General features: G+C 45.8%; 1 protein-coding gene across 5 annotated transcripts in view; it reads left to right on the forward strand.

The window, feature by feature from the left end:
- Positions 1–17274, forward strand: part of MILR1 (mast cell immunoglobulin like receptor 1) — a 21468-nt gene continuing 4194 nt past the window's right edge. Inside the window, exons 1-8 of one of the 5 annotated variants that reach the window (XM_090060197.1) lie at positions 2–311; positions 4710–4754; positions 9350–9643; positions 11282–11569; positions 14168–14452; positions 14999–15112; positions 15753–15836; positions 16595–16663. In XM_090060197.1, coding sequence (XP_089916323.1) covers positions 149–311; positions 4710–4754; positions 9350–9643; positions 11282–11569; positions 14168–14452; positions 14999–15112; positions 15753–15836; positions 16595–16663 — 1342 coding nt within the window. In that variant the 5' untranslated portion in view covers positions 2–148. Of the gene's footprint in view, positions 312–4509; positions 4617–4709; positions 4755–9349; positions 9644–11281; positions 11570–14167; positions 14453–14998; positions 15113–15752; positions 15837–16594; positions 16664–17274 lie in introns of those variants that run through there. The other 4 variants (XM_090060198.1, XM_090060199.1, XM_090060200.1 and 1 more) reach the window with 4 other exon arrangements.

Below are 17274 nucleotides of genomic sequence, written 5' to 3' on the forward strand. Positions count from 1 at the left end.
TCAAATTCTTAGGTTTGTGTGGGGCACTGAATAAGTAACTGATAATAAGGATTCTTTTTGCAGGAGGAGAATGCTACTGTTCTCCAGCATTTACTAGCAGACCAGCCTGACCTTGAAGAAAGTCCTCTGCTTACAAGGAAACATCTGGATGTTCCCCAAATTAACAGAAGAAAGTTCCAAACAATCAACAGGAGAATTACAGCATAAGACTACATGGGGTTTCTGCTCTCACAATGAAATGATTTGTCACAACATACCTGTCTTCCCTACTGCTGGACATCTTCCCAAGTCTGAGGTCACTCTGCTTGGTGGTAAGCATGGGGGACATTTAAAGTAGCTGACAACATTACATGAAACAATTAACATTACTGGACATTAACATTAGACATGTCAAAAGGAATTTGGGGATCATTGATGTTCAACTGTATCTCTATTTATAAGCTATTGAAAAAATAGTGCTTTGCTGGCCAGGCAATATGATCCATATGTACAATTGCAATGTGTTGTTACCATACAATATTTCAGATGAGACCAAAGCAACCCATGTTTCAGAAAGCCATTTTGCGGTAAAATCGAGTTGAGCTTCCTGGACTTTTACCTGTCTTCCAGAGATGGGGCCAAACCAACCTCTCACCTCCAAACACCCTGAACCACAGAGCCAAACATTATTAAAACACAAAACTACTTGCACCTCCCCTCAATCTGGAAAGGAAGGTAGAACAGGTAGAAGTCTGAGAGGTGATCTTGTGGCCACCTACAAATTCATTAGATGGACGCAGCAAGGGATCAGAGATGCTCTGTTCACCAGGGCACCTCTTGGAACAATGGTCACAAACTGACAGAGAGTAGATTTAGGCTAGATATCAGGAAAAACTTCTTCATTGTAAGGGTGGCCAAAATTTGGAATGGGCTCCCAAGGGAGGTGGTGCTCTCCCCTACCTTGGGGGTCTTCAAGAGAAGGCTGGATAGGCATCTGGCTGGGGTTGTGTGACCCCAGCGCTCTTTTCTGCCTAGGCAGGGGGTTGGACTTGATGATCTGTTGAGTTCCCTTCCAACCCTGGCATCTATGAATCTATGAAACATGGCTAGGGACAAAAGTTTCACATAAACCGGTTCAAGTGATCAGAAACTGGCTTAAACCTGTAACAAAACAAAAGCTCAGTGCACATAAACCAGTTTCAAAATGGCTGAAACTGGTTTAAGATAAACCTGGTTGAATGCAGTATCAGACTTAACTGATTTCAGTTTAACTGGTTTATGAAACTTCTGTCCTAGACCTCTTCCTGGTTCAAGTTAAATCAGAGCCCTCCAGCATCCCAACATGCTTTCCAGCCGTGGGCTGGGCTGTGCCGTCTGTTCCAGAGAGCAGGCTGGTTCTACCCCTTTGCTCCCTTGCTGGAGCAGTGAGAGCTGGCCGACAAAGGAGTAGGTGGAGAGGGCAAGCCCAGATGGGAATGCAGCCTAGTTTAGAAAGACAAACCGCGACTGGGGTCTGGGGCCAGGGAAGGGGGTTAAACACCCCTTTCCCCACTCAAACTTACTGCTGGCTGTGAATGTGCACTACAAATCCCAGCGGCACCAGGAAGAGGAAGTGACAAGCAACCTGGCAGAAGCCTGCTGCTTTAATTCTGGACTACACATTCGAGAGACCTCGGGGGCAGCAGGCAGAAGTAGTGAACACACAGCCAGAGAAGCATGCTTTAGCACAGGGGTAGGCAAAATATGTCCTTCAGGTCAGATTTGGCCCACCAGGCACTTTCACCTGGCCCGAGGCACCCCACAATGAATTGTGCCCCGCCCAGGCGTTCCTCCCACAGGGGTGGAAGTGAAGCAGTATTGCCCCACACCTGCCCCCAACATACCCTACCCTGTTATGTCTCGCTCCTACCCTTGTGGGTAGAAGGGGCTGCTGCTACAGGCTTCCCCAGTGTCCCACTCCCTCTGGGCAGCAGGTAGGAAGTGGGGTCTGGAAGGGGCTGCAGCTGGGTGGGAGTGCCGAGCGTGGGGCTGGCAGCAGTGTGAAGCCTGTACCCAGGGGGGTGGGAGCAGCGCAGAGCTGGGCTGGGCAGGCTGTGGATGCGAGGGAGGGTGGGGGTATGGGGACCCATCCCACATTCCCCCCCATGGCTCGCAGCCCCAACAGGCAGCAGCAGCAGCAGGTGGGGCACTGGTGCCTGGCTCCAGCCATCACTGCACATCGCAGCAAGGAGCGTAGCCCCAGGCGGGCCATCTGTACGGCCAGTGCTCCCCACACTAAAGCAGCACCAGAGGGAAGCCCCAGGCAGAGGAGGGAAGGCCCAGGCACTGGAGCATCTGAGGTGGGAAAGGCAGCCGGGTCTAGTGCCTGGGGCTTCCCTCCCCTGCAGCATGAGTGCTGGGGAGTGCCAGCAGTAGACAATGCCCACTGGGGGCTGCACTCCTCACCGTGATGTGCAGTGTTGGCCTGAGCCAGGCACCAGCACCCCTGTCTGCTGCTGTGACATGGCGGGAATGTGGGGGGGGGGGTCCCCACACCCTTCCCAGCCTCCGCCACACTCCACAAATGTCACACACACACACACACACACTGGTGTTGACTGCAGGAGAGGAGAGTGTGTTCCACAGACCAATGTGTTGCAGAGCCACATACCCACACCTCATAAACACCACACAACCCCCCTACATAACCTATGCCCCCAAACACAACAGCACCACCTCACAAACTCCCCCCCACATCCCCACCGCTAGCCACCCCCCCCAACACCCCACACACAATATACAAGACTAAGAACTTATTTTTGAATTATTATGCATTCACCTCTATATCTAGTATGCAAACACAAATCATGACAAAAATATTTTTTGTAATAAAATTAATATATGTTACAGTAAGTGTTTGACATTTAGTGTATGATTTTTTTTCCTGGTTCTAAGATGGCAACCCCCTTAGCAAAAGGAGTATTTCCAGGGGGCAAGGGGAGGGAAAGGTCAGGGGTGGGACTTCTACCCAAAAATGGTGACTAGGGGCAGGGCAACGGTCAAGAGGTGGGGCTACCTATATGGCTCACCAAACCTCGTTAAGTGGCCCTCCACCTGAAGCAACTACCCACCCCTACTCCAGCACCCCGCTGGCTACTCTAGCCACTGCAGGCATGCGGCTGCATTTCCTGAATCAAAGGTAAAAATGTCCGTTCACTTCTCTTTCAATTTAAACTGTGCAGTTTAAACTAACCTGCAAAGACGGAATCGATTCAGCCTTGGGCTTTTTGACTCTCTGTAGTTAGCCTATAGGAATGACATATTGAGGATGCATGAGAGAGAGAGAGAGAGAGAGAGAGAGAGAGAATATCCTCATCGCTGTGGCTGTTGCCGTAGGTTGGTAAAATGGCCTTAGATTTTAAAATGACACCAGATAGTTAATCCCATTACAAACTGCCTTAAAAAGAAAACAAGACCAAAAAACCCTGAAATCAAAACAAACAGGAATTTATCTATACAAATTCATTGGATTAATTTTACATGCTTATATTTCTATCTTTTTTGAACCATTTTTGGCTACAGACATCTAGCACACCCTGACTGGCAGCTGGCTAAAACATTCATCATTACCATTCATTTAAAACTACAAATACATACTTCAGTCTGTAAAACCAAAATATCTCCAAATATTAAATTGGCCCTTTCTGGTCTTTTACATTTATGGTATGTGAAAACTGACTTGCAGGGCCATTGCTTGGGAATGTCAAATTGATACAGCAACAATACAGACAAATACACAACCATGTAAGTTCCTTTTAGATGGCTCACAGGATTTGTTGGCGTTCTCTCTTTCCATTTAAAGACAACATTTTTTGTTCAAATAGGCAGCCTAGCTAAAACACTGCTTTACATTGGCATGTATTTTACAATACTGCTTTACACTGTAATGTATTTTACATTAAAATACAGTTGTGGCTGCTGTGGCAGGGATTGTTTCTTTCCAAGAACAAAGCAAGCAAAATTGTTCCACAGTTACGTAGCATTCCCTTGGTTATATATAGTCTGGTAGACTGTGTTGTAGTAAGCCTGTAGCACATTCTGCTCTTCCACTTGTTTCCTTGCTATGGCAAAGGGAAACCACAAAAGAAGTCTCCTGACTCCTAACTGAGGCATATAAAAAAGTGGCAAGAACCCAGACTCCTTGGGCATGTCTACACATGTGCTTTAATGTGTATTAGCCTATGTTTTAAAGAACATTAAAGTATCACAAAAAACTGTGCTCTTTAGCTAATGCACATCAAAATAAACTAATCCACATTGTCCTAGTACCTCACAATGGAGGTCCTAGATTTAATGTGCATTACCTGAAGTGCACCAATTGAACTTGTAGATGAGCCTCTTATTACATCTCGGCTCTAGCCGCTAAATGCTAAAACCTTCCCTAGGCAGGATCCAGACAGCTTCTGACAAATTATGTTAATGTTACCAGAAAACACCCTCTTCCTGTTTCCGTAATTAGAACTTCCTTAAATCTTGTGCCATCCCCTTTAAAGATCTCTTTACCAGCAAAATCCAGGTTTGCTCTACTTAAGAGCTTCTTCATTTTTGTGAGAAAATGCTTACATTTATGACTCTCCTGGTCTTTCTGTTATCCCACTGTAAGCCATAGATCTGTTATTTATCAACAGGACCCAATTCCAAATGGCAGCCATTGCCTAAATGTGCTCAAGATCGTTTTCTCTCTTTTATAGTTCAAGCCACTCAACAAACTGAAAATTCAAAAGAGAACGGCAATGGTAAGTTCTCCTTTTTTTCAGTTTTACTATATTAATTGCTACAGAGCCTGCTAATTTAAAATGCTGTTGTTTTCTTCAGCCTCCTTTTATTTATGTAGAGGATGGGACAATTAAAAATGACCAAAACGAATTTTCTCTATATTCTGATACATAGAAAATCCTGTGTATATTCACAAATGCTTAAAGTTTTTTGCATGGACATTGGTAAAGTCTCACAGCAAAATTATATAATTTCCTTTCTACCCTATTTGACATACTATAGTTGGCTCTTGAAATATACTTTCCATCACACACAGTTGAAAGATTACTATTATTCTCTATGCATGTGAGACAGTTTTTTTCCTACAACCACATTTCTCAAGATTTAATGAAAATAAAATAAAACCATCTCTCTTAACAGAAGGTGATGGGTACAAAAGTTAAGGAAAGAATAAATGTAAACCTTCATTTCTGACCTTAACTCAGCATGTTTGTGCACATACATCATTATGACACTGTCCTTCCTTACACGTTCAAATATGATTTATCATTTATCAACTCATTAAAAGCAACATGCCTTTTTTCCATACAGCTTTAAACACACGGTGTCTGCTTCTCCCAATCTTGTATCTTTACACTTTTACCATTGCTGTATCAATTCAGAAGATTTTGATAGGCTTAGGGTACGGACAGCTGTAACTTCTGAATCGTTTCCAAGTGCAGTTGCACTTTGAAGCACTTAAAAAATGGAGTGTCAGCCACAGACAGATGTATAGCCCCCTATGTACATAGCTGCATGCAGTGGCATGCCCTGTAACTAGGGGGCTGCTGTGTCATGTGGCTTTGTTCCCCTGCCAGGAGGGTAGTGGGAGCAGACCTGACTGTCAGTGACAGGTTTCACGTGCCCTCTACCTCCGCTCTGTTGGAGAACCCTCACCACAACCAGGAGAGCCACAGGTGGATGCAGGGCCTCCCACCTCCTCTGAGAGTAGAGGCAGAGCTCATGGGACAGCTCCATTCTCCCCATTCCCTCCATCAGGGCAGAGCATGGTGCATTGTGGGATGCTGGAGGACAGAGGCTTCTGTTGCCATGCTCCATACAACTTCTAACTAGTACTTGTTTTCTTCAGGGCTATTTTTGGCTCACTTCTATCATTTTCATAATACTTCAACAGGTTCATATGTCTGTCCACTTGCTCTCTGAAGCACTTCAAGTTACAATGCCTTACACCCTTAAACTTTGTACATGTTCTCCTTTGGATTAAAAAGGGAAGCATTTTTCATATGACAGGCCAGAGCCATGTAATGATAGGAGATGAAGCAGCTAAACAGCTGACATCTCCGCCAGCTGAGGTGCTCATGCCAGAGGCAGGAGCTTTACGTGTGCAAAAGGAAAAGGATTCCATTCTGGGAATTGCTTAATGGAGGAACAAAGTTTACCCCATTCCTCACACTGGAGGCACCTGTTCAGCCCCATACCCCCAAGCAGATGGCAACAAGAAGCAAATACAAAACGCTCATTTTAAGAAAAAAATCCTGAGGGTGAAGACATGTTAGACAGCGGGTTATTATCTCAAGGGAGGTGCAGGAAGCATGGTCGCTTGCTATATTCAAAACTAGATGAGAAGAGGCAAGAGTGGCTGCAAAATCAGAAGCACCCCACTCTGGCTGGGAGATTTGCCAGGGTTACTAGACTTGGTCCATCTCTAGATATTTCATAGATTCATAGGTTCTAGGGTCGGAAGGGACCCGAGCAGATCATCTAGTCCGCCCCCCTGCCATGGCAGGAAAGAGTACTGGGGTCAAACGACCCCAGCAAGATGTTCATCTAACCTCCTCTTAGAAACCCCCAGGGTAGGAGCCTGCACCACTTCTCTTGGAAGTTGGTTCCAGACCCTAGCCGCCCTGACCGTGAAGTAGCGCCTCCTGATATCTAACCTAAACCTACCCTCTGCCAGCTTGTGACCGTTATTCCTGGTCACTTCTGGTGGTGCTCGGGGAAACAGGGACTCCCCCAATGCCTGCTGATCCCCCCTGACTAGTTTATAACAGGCCACAAGATCCCCCCCTCAGCCTTCTCTTTTGGAGGCTGAACAGGTTCAGGTGCCGTAGCCTTTCCTCGTAGGGCCTGCCCTGCTGTCCCCTGATCATGCGAGTGGCCTCCTCTGGACCCTCTCCATGCTGGCCACATCCCTCTTGAAGTGCGGCGCCCAGAACTGGACGCAGTACTCCAGCTGCGGCCTGACCAGTGCCGCATAGAGGGGGAGGATCACCTCTTTGGACCTGCTCGAGATGCATCTGTGGATGCATGACATGGTACGGTTGGCCTTCCTGACTGCCTCTCCACACTGCCAGCCCATGTTCATCTTGGCATCAGTGATGAACCCCACTGCCCACGTCCTTCCAGGTTGAGAAGGACCCATCCACTACCAGCCTCTGGGTGCGGCCCTCCAGCCAGTTGGTGACCCATTTGACTGTGTGGGTGTCTACACCACAGCCCCGCAGTTTCTTAATGAGAACGGGGTGAGAGACAGTGTCAAAAGCCTTCCAGAAGTCCAGGAAGATTATATCCACTGCTGCCCCTGCTTCTAATGATCTGGTGATGTGATCGTAAAAGGCCACCAGGTTGGTCTGACAGGACCTGCCACTGATGAACCCATGTTGGTTGCCCCTAAGCATGCAGTCCCCTGCTGGCCCCTCCTGGATGTGTGCCAGCATAATTTTCTTGAACAGCTTGCCTTGGATCGAGGTGAGACTAACCGGCCTATAGTTTCCCGGGTCCTCCCTCCTGCCTTTTTTGAAGATGGGGACCATGTTGGCCCTCTTCCAGTCCTCCGGTACCTCTACGAGCACTCGTGGTGCACTGGTAAGTTGTGCCAGGGGACTTGCAATGACCTCGGCCAGTTCCTTTAGAACTCTAGGGTGGAGATCATCCGGGCCGGCTGACTTGAATACGTCCAACGCCTCCAGAAGCTCCCTAACTAAATCCTCGCTAACCCGTGGCCCGTGTGTGCCTCCCCCGGGGCCCAAGCGGGGCCCAGCAGGGAGGTGGCTGTTCTGGTCCCTACTTAGGAAGACGGAGGCAAAGAAATTGTTAAACATGTTAGCTTTGCTGTCTGGTGTGACGACCAAGTTTCCCATGGTGTCCTGCAAGGGCCCCACATTACCCGGGACCTTTTTTTTATCCCGTATGTATTTAAAAAAGGACTTCTTATTGTCCTTAATCTGGGAAGCTAGCCCCAGTTCCATCTCTGCCTTGGCCTTCCTAACTACCCCCCTACAACCCGAAGCAACTACAGAATAGTCCTCCCTGGTGATGACCCCTTCTTTCCATTGGGTGTAAGCCTCCTTTTTAGCAAGGAGACATTCCCGGATGCTTTTGGTGAGCCACGGAGGCTTGTGTGCTCTCCTGCTCCCTTTGATCCTCGTTGGGATTACCTTCCCTTGGGCTTGGAGGAGCGTCTCCTTAAGGAGCGATCACTCTCCTTGGACACCTGGCTCCCCTCCCCTCCAGGACCTCAGCGCTTCTCCAACTATCCTCCTTAGCTCGTTGAAGTCTGCCCTCCTAAAATCTAGGGCCGCTGCCTTACTGCATGCCTTTGCCACCTTGCGCTGGATGGTGAATTCCAGCGGGCGATGATCGCTGTCGCCCAGGTGGTCGAGCCCCCGCAGCCCCCTCACCAGGTCATCACCCGTGGCCAGCACTAGGTCCCCCCTAGTGCGGCTGTGCACCTCCTGGGTTAGGTTTGGCACTCTGGCCAAGAATCTGCGTGAGCGGTCAGACCTGGCTGACTGTTCTTCCCAGCAGATGTCTGGGAAATTCAGGTCCCCCATGACTACCACATCCTTAGCCTTCGCTACCTCTGAGCTGACCCAAGAATTCCTGGTCAAGCTCTTCTCCCCGGTGGGACTGCCTTGTACTCTAACCCAAAGCACTTCAGAGTGCCCCTCCCCTGACTCCTTGCTAATTGACGAGGATGTGTATTCCTCCTTAATATAGAGCGCCGTGCCCCCACCTCTCTTTCCTATCCTGTCCCTCCTGTACAGACTATAGCCCTTGACATTGACCGCCCAATCATGCGTTTCGTCCCACCACGTTTCCGTAATCCCCACTATGTCCGGGCTGGTGTCAGCCAGCAGGAGGGTGAGTTCCTCCTGCTTGTTGCCCATACTACGAGCGTTTGTGTAGAGCCATTTGAGGCCTCCTGTGGGTGTGTGTACTGACCCCCTAGTTCCAGTGTTACCCTGGCCCCTCTCTCTTACCTGTTTATTCGCTTCGCTCGTTGGGCTGGGCTGGGCTGGGCTGTAGCTGTGGGTGCTGTTTGGTCTGGCAGTCTGATGTTTCCTCTGCCCTCATCTTCCTCTTCCCCCGACGAGCCTAGTTTAAAGCCCGCTGGAGGAGGTCCGCCAACATAGAAGAGAACACGTGCTTACCTTTAGGGGAAAGGTGGAGCCCGTCCCATCCCAGCATGTCTCTCGTCGTGATATGCCCTTTGCTCTCGTCATGATGGCCCTTTGCTCTCAAAGGCCACCAGGTTCTCTCTGTGCCCAGTCAATTGAAAGCTGCAGCTCTATCATTTAGGCATCCAGGGGACAAAGAACACTTTCTTTTGCAGAAGAAGCACTTTCAAAACTATCAATGGATATTTCCCCTTTCACTACAATTGAAGAAGGAACACGGCTGAACATCACTTGCACCTACAGATCAAGGTGTACCACTGGGAAAGCAAGAATGGGCATTCACAAGGATGGAGAAAAAAAGGACCTCACAATTTCATATGATTCTGCAAAATGTTATGGCAGCTACATCAAAGAATCAGCGACTGTCTCAGATTCAGGAGCATATGAATGCCAATGGTCAAGCAACAATTACACAGAAGAAACAGAACCCAGTCAGATCATTGTAAGAGGTAAGAAAGAAATCCACTTCAAGGGAAAGAAATAATTTTGAAACTGCAGACTAGAAACTCCTGAAATGGAAGCCCAACTCTTGCGGTCTCATTATAGCCTTGGGGGAGATCACTGCAGCTCATTGCCTCTGCTTCATCACTAACACTTATCTATCTTGCAGAGAGGTTGTGAAGATTATTTAATGGGTGTCATGGGCTTTGACAATAGTTTATGTATACTGGTATTTTTACTCTATCTGAGCTTCTGTACTGAGGAAAGAAAGCAGTTTTTTGTAGGCAAGAAAAGTTTGTACTTGCAGATTCCAATTCACCCCTGCTGGATAATTCAGATGAACACCAGTATCAGAGAATCAGAGAAAATTAGGACTGGAAGGTGCCTCAGGAGGTCATATATAGTCCAAGCTCCTGCTTAAAGCAGGACCAGCCCCAGCTAGATCATCCCAGCCAAAGTTTGTCTAGCTAGGTTTTGTCCACCACCTCTCTCAGTAACCATTCCAGTGTTTTACTACCCTCCTAGTGAGATAATACTTCCCAATATCTAACCTCAGCTTCCCTTGCTGCCACTTGAGATCACTGTTTCTTGCTCTGTCATCACTGAGAACAGTTCAGCTGCATCCTCTTTTGAACCCCCCTTCATGTAGTTGAAGGCTGCTACTAAGTCCGCTTTCAGTAGGAACAGGGTAATGCCTTTTCATAACCAGAGCGACACCCATGCTAGGACCATAATGCATTTCACAGATGTTAACTAAGAACTTTATCTTAGAAACCCACTGCATATAACACTCCACAGGAAATGTGTCCTCTAGGGTATTTCACCACAGTGAAAATAAGAGATGCAATAACCACACCCAGCCTCAGAAGATTCATCAAGAAGAGTCTTCTTGGAATTTGTGCTGCACGCACTCAGAACAAATATATGATTAGCGTGTAAGATAGTTCTAACAGATTGTTTTTGTTCCATATTTCTGATCATCTGATGCCATCTACTCCTGAAAAGGTCATTATAAAAAAATCTTTGTGCCCAGAGACATGCTTACAATGAATATAGATGACTTTGATTATTTTGGATCAAAAATATTCTGAAGGTAGATAACAATTCATTTATTTAATTCCTGTTTTAAACTTCATGATGTTTTTATTCAAGAGGCTGTTTTGGTCCATCTAAAGCTCCTGGGCTGGTGATCATGTTTTGTAATATAGCAGCTCCAAATCACAGAAGCACATATTGGTGCTGGGAACTCGTGCCCTTGTCCCCTTTCCCTGCTTTTATGACATATATTTCTCTTGTTCAGCAAAATCAATTCAGATAAGGTTCAACTCTGAAGCCACAATGACCTTCTCAGGCTAGGGAAGGACATGACTTCACTGAGGGACAAGTGAACTATTTAGTTTCCTGCTCAGATTTCTAGCCCAGGTGGGATAGCACACTCAGGCTCACAAAGGGTCTGAGAATGAGTTGAGTCTTAAGGAGAAACAAGATCTCTTCAACTTTACTGTAGCTCTGGCTGATGAACAGTGGTGGTTTTCTCTTCACCCTTGTTTAACGAGGACAGCATGCCCATGATTACACTAACTGTCCTCAGAAACAACAGATAGAGCCCAGTTACGGTTTTACTCATAAAAGTTTTCTTTCTTCAGAACTGCTATCTAATCCTGAGGTCAAGCTACTCAAGGGAAGCTCGGAGGTAATGATAGGCCAGAATGTGACGATAACTTGCTTATCAGGCTCTGGCTCTCTTCCAGTTAGCTATACTCTTTTTAGAGACAATCAGAAACTATTCACTGAAACCAAGAGTGAGCGGAAGCCAGCTACGTTTATCTTAACTATCAAGTCGGCAAGTGACATAGGCAAATATACGTGCAAAGCCACAAATGAAATCCGCAAGGAAGCAAAATACAGCAAGAGTTTCATCTTTACATTAATAGGTAGGTGTTATGGTTTCTGTTACGTTTTGCAACATCAGGAAATCCCAGTTGATAATAGTCAACCCCACAAAGTCTTTAACCCTTCACCATCTATCTCAAGAGCTATGATGAATGCATTAAGTATAGACATATGCTTTTGGAATTTTACTTGTAAATACCAAGAGCAAGAGAAGGCTCTAAGAGCAGAGAAGCTACAATCAGACCTCCAGCACACATTCACTTAATGATGCAATGCAGTCTGATCTCTGATTCCAACAACTGTGCCTCCTGCTATGCCACATTCACATGGCAAGAGGTGTGATTTTGGGATCAGAGATCAGATCTGAATTATGCCATTACCACTTGCCAGTACATGGGGAGCATGTGATGATAATCCTGGGCTGCTCCTGTACTAGCAAGTTCAAAACCAGGTGCTGCAGCCCTGTACATGGGGCCAAAAATCAGCTGATTCTCATCCCCAACCTCGAACAAGCCTGGGTCTGGTTTACCCAACACGTCAAGAACAGCCCTGAATTTGAGATCTGAGGCCAACAAGTAGCTTATTGTGAAAACCTCATGCCCAGCAGTTCTGGTCGGGCTGCCAGGCATGGGAGATCCGAGGCTCCTGACAAGGGGAGCCTACGCAGCACTCTTCTCATTTATGCTGTGATCAACATGTTAATCACAGCATAAATGTAATAAGGACAGGGGGCTTCAGAAATGTGTAAAAAATTGTTCCCTGATTATCTGCCTGTCTCATATAAGAGAAGTACCTCAACCTGGCCTTGCTGTGATAAAGACTGCATACACACAAGGTGGCTTGGGAGTACAATGAAGGACCATGTTAGGACTACAGATAACCCTACTCCTCTTGATATCCCACATTGATCTTTGAACAAAGGTTTAAAAAAAGAATTAAAACTATTTTAAAGGAAAAAGACTAAGTAGTCGATAAGCCATTCAAGCTGCAGCCATAACCTTGGGAGATGTGCTACAGAAGTTTTGTAACAGTATGTTTTTGTCTGGAGCAGCAAGTCTCAACCAGGGTGCCATGGGGTGCCACCATTACGTGTGCAAATGTGATTCACAAGACAAATACAGAGGTTTCAAATAGGAATCCATAGTATTACATAGATTTCATAGACATTAGGGCTGGAAGGGACCTCGGGAGATCATCGAGTCCAGCCCCCCGCCCCAGGGGCAGGAAGTCAGCTGGGGTCATAGGATCCCAGCAAGATAAGCATCCAATTTGCTCTTGAAGGTGTTCAATGTAGGTGCTTGAACCACCTCCGCTGGCAGACTGTTCCAGACCTTGGGGGCTCAGACAGTAAAGAAATTCTTCTTTATGTCCAGCCTGAAACGGTCTTGCAGGAGTTTGTGACCGTTCGACCTCGTCATCCCTTGGGGCGCTCTGGTGAACAGACGTTCCCCCAGATCCTGGTGGTCACCCCTGATAAACTTGTAGGTGGCCATCAGATCACCCCTGAGCCTACGCTTTTCCAGGCTAAAGAGTCCCATGGCTCTCAGCCTGTCATCATAAGATCTGTTTTCCTGACCTCTGATCATGCGCGTGGCTCTCCTCTGGACTCTCTCAAGCTTCTCCACATCCTTTTTGAATTGTGGAGCCCAAAACTGGACGCAGTACTCCAGCTGCGGCCTCACCAAGGCCGAGTACAAGGGGAGAATGACGTCCCGGGATTTGCTCGAGAAGCATCTATGGATGCACGCCAGCATTTTAGTCGCTTTACTAGCCGCAGCATCGCATTGCAGGCTCATGTTCATCTTGTGGTCAATGATGACCCCCAAGTCTCTTTCTTCTGTAGTGCTATCCAATGTAGCACTGCCGAGCCTATAAGGGTGCTGCAGGTTTTTCCTCCCAAGGTGGAGAATCTTGCATTTTTTGGTGTTAAACACCATCAGGTTCTCGTCCGCCCATTTGCTGAGCTTGTCCAGGTCAGCCTGGATCACCCGCCTATCTTCTGGCGTGGATGCTTTGCCCCAAAGTTTGGTGTCATCGGCGAACTTGGCCAGTCCACTCCTGACTCCAATGTCCACATCATTAATGAAGATGTTGAACAGGATGGGTCCCAGGACAGAGCCTTGAGGGACCCCACTGGTCACAGGGCACCACGATGAGTGACTGCCATCAATCACAACCCTCTGGGTCCGACCACAGAGCCAGTTTCCCAGCCAGCGGATCGTGGTGGGGCCAAGGCCACAACTGGCCAGTTTGGCCAAGAGGTGATCGTGGGATACCAGATCAAAGGCTTTTTTGAAGTCAAGATATATGACATCAATCTCTTCTCCCTTGTCCAGGTGATAGGTCACCTGGTCATAGAAGGAAATGAGATTGGTCAAAAATTAAAGACATTATAACCTGTTGTGGTCTTCTGAGTTCTTTGCAATAGAACAATCACTCAGATTTTTTCATTGTCACAAAAGAAATAATGCTAAGAGCTGGCAGGTGCCTTGAGTCTAGAAATGCTGAGAATCACTAACCTAAACTGTCACAGTGTAAATGGGTGTCATTCTATTGGGATCAGCATAACTTGCTTCTAGGCATGAAGGTCACATCTGAGATGGTATTTAATTTTGCTTTCTTATGATTCTTTTTCACAGAAGCTGTGTCCCAACCAGTGCTAAGCTCACCCACTTCCCGAGTTAAAACAGGCCAGAACGTGACCCTCTTTTGTCTCTCAGAGAATGGCTCTCATCCTATCACATACAGATTTTTTAGAGGAAATAAGGGTATATCACCCCCTATATGTGTAGAGGGGAAGGCAGCTGCTAATATTTCTTTAACTATCAAGTCTTCCAATTTTTTGGGTGACTATAAGTGCAAAGCTGAAAACAAAATTCCCAATTCAAAGAAATACAGCAACAGTCTCAGGTTTACCCTGTCAGGTAAGTGTTTGATCATCTTTACTAGCACTACAGTGTTAAAAGTGGGGGTACCATGTCCAGCAAAGCAGAGATCTTTTGGTTGTATTTTTTTTTCCCACAAGAACTTTACTCTGGAGCAATAATTGCAAGAGACAGTAGTTATTTCAAAAGATAAGAGCCCAGCTTAGGTTGTAAACTAGTACTTAGGAAGAGAGCATGAAGAGCCTCCACAAAGGAGTCACCTCTGATTTAGAGCAAAGCCAGGGCTATTTACAATCCCAGAGAGATTTAATAGATCTAAATTTCAAATCAGTTCCCTACTTTCTGCTACATGGAGGTTATGTCCCTTTATTCCTCTAGATAGCTGTGGGATTTCAGTCACAAATCCTTTCCTTCCTACGCAGATCCCATGCCATGCTACTGTTTTATTTACTATTGGCATGTCAGACTAAGAAAAGAAATGCTAGGGCTTGATTATTTTAAACTTAAAGAAAAAAAACTATGAACAGGAAACAAAATGAAATTTGGTGCATGTTTCTATAAGCCTCCTTTTTCATCTTTTTACAGAGAAGGCAGGCATCTCCTATCTACTCTGCATTTCTCTTGTGGTCTTCCTCCTGCTGGTGGTAATGGTGATTGCTGTGGCAATTCCATTTCTCTTCCTTCCTTGGTATAAAGCAAGTAAGTTACTTTTGATTCTCTCTCTCACTCCTTTGGTGGGTTTGAACATTTTCTGGAAGGAAAGTAAGACCTTTGCTTACAAAATGCCTACCCAAATGAAAAGTTAACTTGGGGTATTGCTTGGGGAGTTTGAGACATCCTTCTCTTTTCAACTGACTCCAAGTGTTTTTTAAAGGCAGACATCCAAGCAAAATGATTGTTGGCAATGTTTTAGGCCCCAATCCCATCACAAGTTATACAAGTCCATAGCTTTGTTTACATAATTGATTCCATTGAATAGGACTTCTTTCATTACGTAAGTGTTTGCACAATCAGGATCTTAAGGTAGGAAGGTAAGTGGAAAACTCTCTTTATAAAACCACATGTAGCACCTGTTGGATCTGAGAACAACTCATTTTTTATCTAGTATCTCTATCGAAACTTAAAATACAGATTTGGGAACAACTCATTTCCTCTCCCAGTACCTACATACAAAGTAGAGACACTGTCAGATTTGAGTAGCACTCCTTTTAAGGCATGCTCATTGGCAAAAACTGCTTTATTTAAAATCATCATTTAAAAAAGTCACACGACATACTTTTTTTTTTTTTTTTTTTGAGAAGTTGATATTTTTATCACTTTTTTCCCCTTTATCTTGCAGGAAAATTGAAGTCACCTAAATCAGCCACTGGTTTTGTTTCAGACCAGACAGAGTCAGAAACCTGTGTGATATACACTGAGATTGGTAATGTTTACACTGCTCTTTCTTTCGTGACATTTGCATACAGAAGTTTGACAACAGAATAAGATTAACTAGTTCTAACTAATAGAGATAATTCTTTTGAGTGTCAGATGAAAGAGATGCAAATTAAGTCAATGCAACTTCTTTTGGACTTAGCTAGAAGTCCCGGTGCTAAACATCTCTGAGACTAGGCTCTAAATTAGTACCTCATACCAGCCACCTAACAAACCAGCAGCCTGATAATACCAATCACTACAAAGGAGTTGAAAACCTTAGAAACTTGTCTGGAGAAGGGGTTAGAAGAGAAACTTGTATCTGTGGAGTAGACAAAAATAACCACTAAAACATAAAACGAAAATGAAATAACATTTGATAAAAAAAAAAAAAAAAAAAAAAAGAGAGCACCTGGATCTGCACAGCATTCATTTATAAGCTCTGAAGATAGGACTTGTATGTTGATAGCAGACTTGCAAAATGAGCACACAGGTTCCATATTTTGCTTTGTACTGTTCAAAAAGTAGTTTAATTCTTCTCTCTCAATGTTATTCAACTTTGACATGGTCCAGAGCCACTTTGCTCAAACAGCTAAAAAATAATCCCAGGACAGCACTAAACATAATGTCTCCTTGATTGCATTAAGATACTGTGTTTCTTATACCCCAGGTTGAGTCGCACTCTGTCCCCCTTCCCAAAATTAAATCCAGCTACTTATAATTCCTTGCAACTTGTCTTTTAACTCCTTTTCAATTGATTTTCTCCAGCAAATAATGAATCTGATCAACAGCAGTATGCCAACATTTCAATTATTAGAAAAGAGAAAGGAGATAGAGGTAAGTCTTGTAAGGGTGTGCAGAATGGAGCACTTCATGTATGATTAACATTCTGGAAATGCAGTTACCAATTTAAGTCTGATACGTTGTCATGCTAAGCAAGGTCAAAAACTCTTTGGTATTTTGCCATGAAAGGTGCATTGATACACTAGTCAAATATTTACTTGTAGCCAGGCTATTTTCAAGGCTTGATAACTTTAAATTTTACTCTAAAACAGGGGGAGGCAAAATATGCCCTGTGGCAGGTTATTCTATCCGGCCAGCAAGGCCTCTCCAAAAAACAAATATTTGTGGCCCATGGCTGCCCCTCTGACAGCTAGCAGGAGGTGCACTTTTGGAGGCCCTCCCAGTCTGCTGGAGTGCAGCCATGTGCATCCACCTCCATGGGGCTCCCAGCACTTTTGGAGGCTGCACTCCAGCAGACTGGGAGGGCCATGTGCATCCACCTCCATGGGACTCCCAGCACTTTTGGAGGCTGCACTCCAGCAGACTGGGAGGGCCATGTGCATCCACCTCCATGGGGCTCCCAGCACTTCATCTGGGAACCCCATGTGGAGGCATGGGCACAAGGGCCTGCAACCAGACAGCTGGTAAGTGGGGAGGGGAGCTGC

This window comes from Crocodylus siamensis, chromosome 8 (assembly GCF_052110815.1).
Source record: "Crocodylus siamensis isolate JL-2025a chromosome 8, ASM5211081v1, whole genome shotgun sequence".
NCBI classification, from domain to species: Eukaryota; Metazoa; Chordata; order Crocodylia; family Crocodylidae; genus Crocodylus; species Crocodylus siamensis.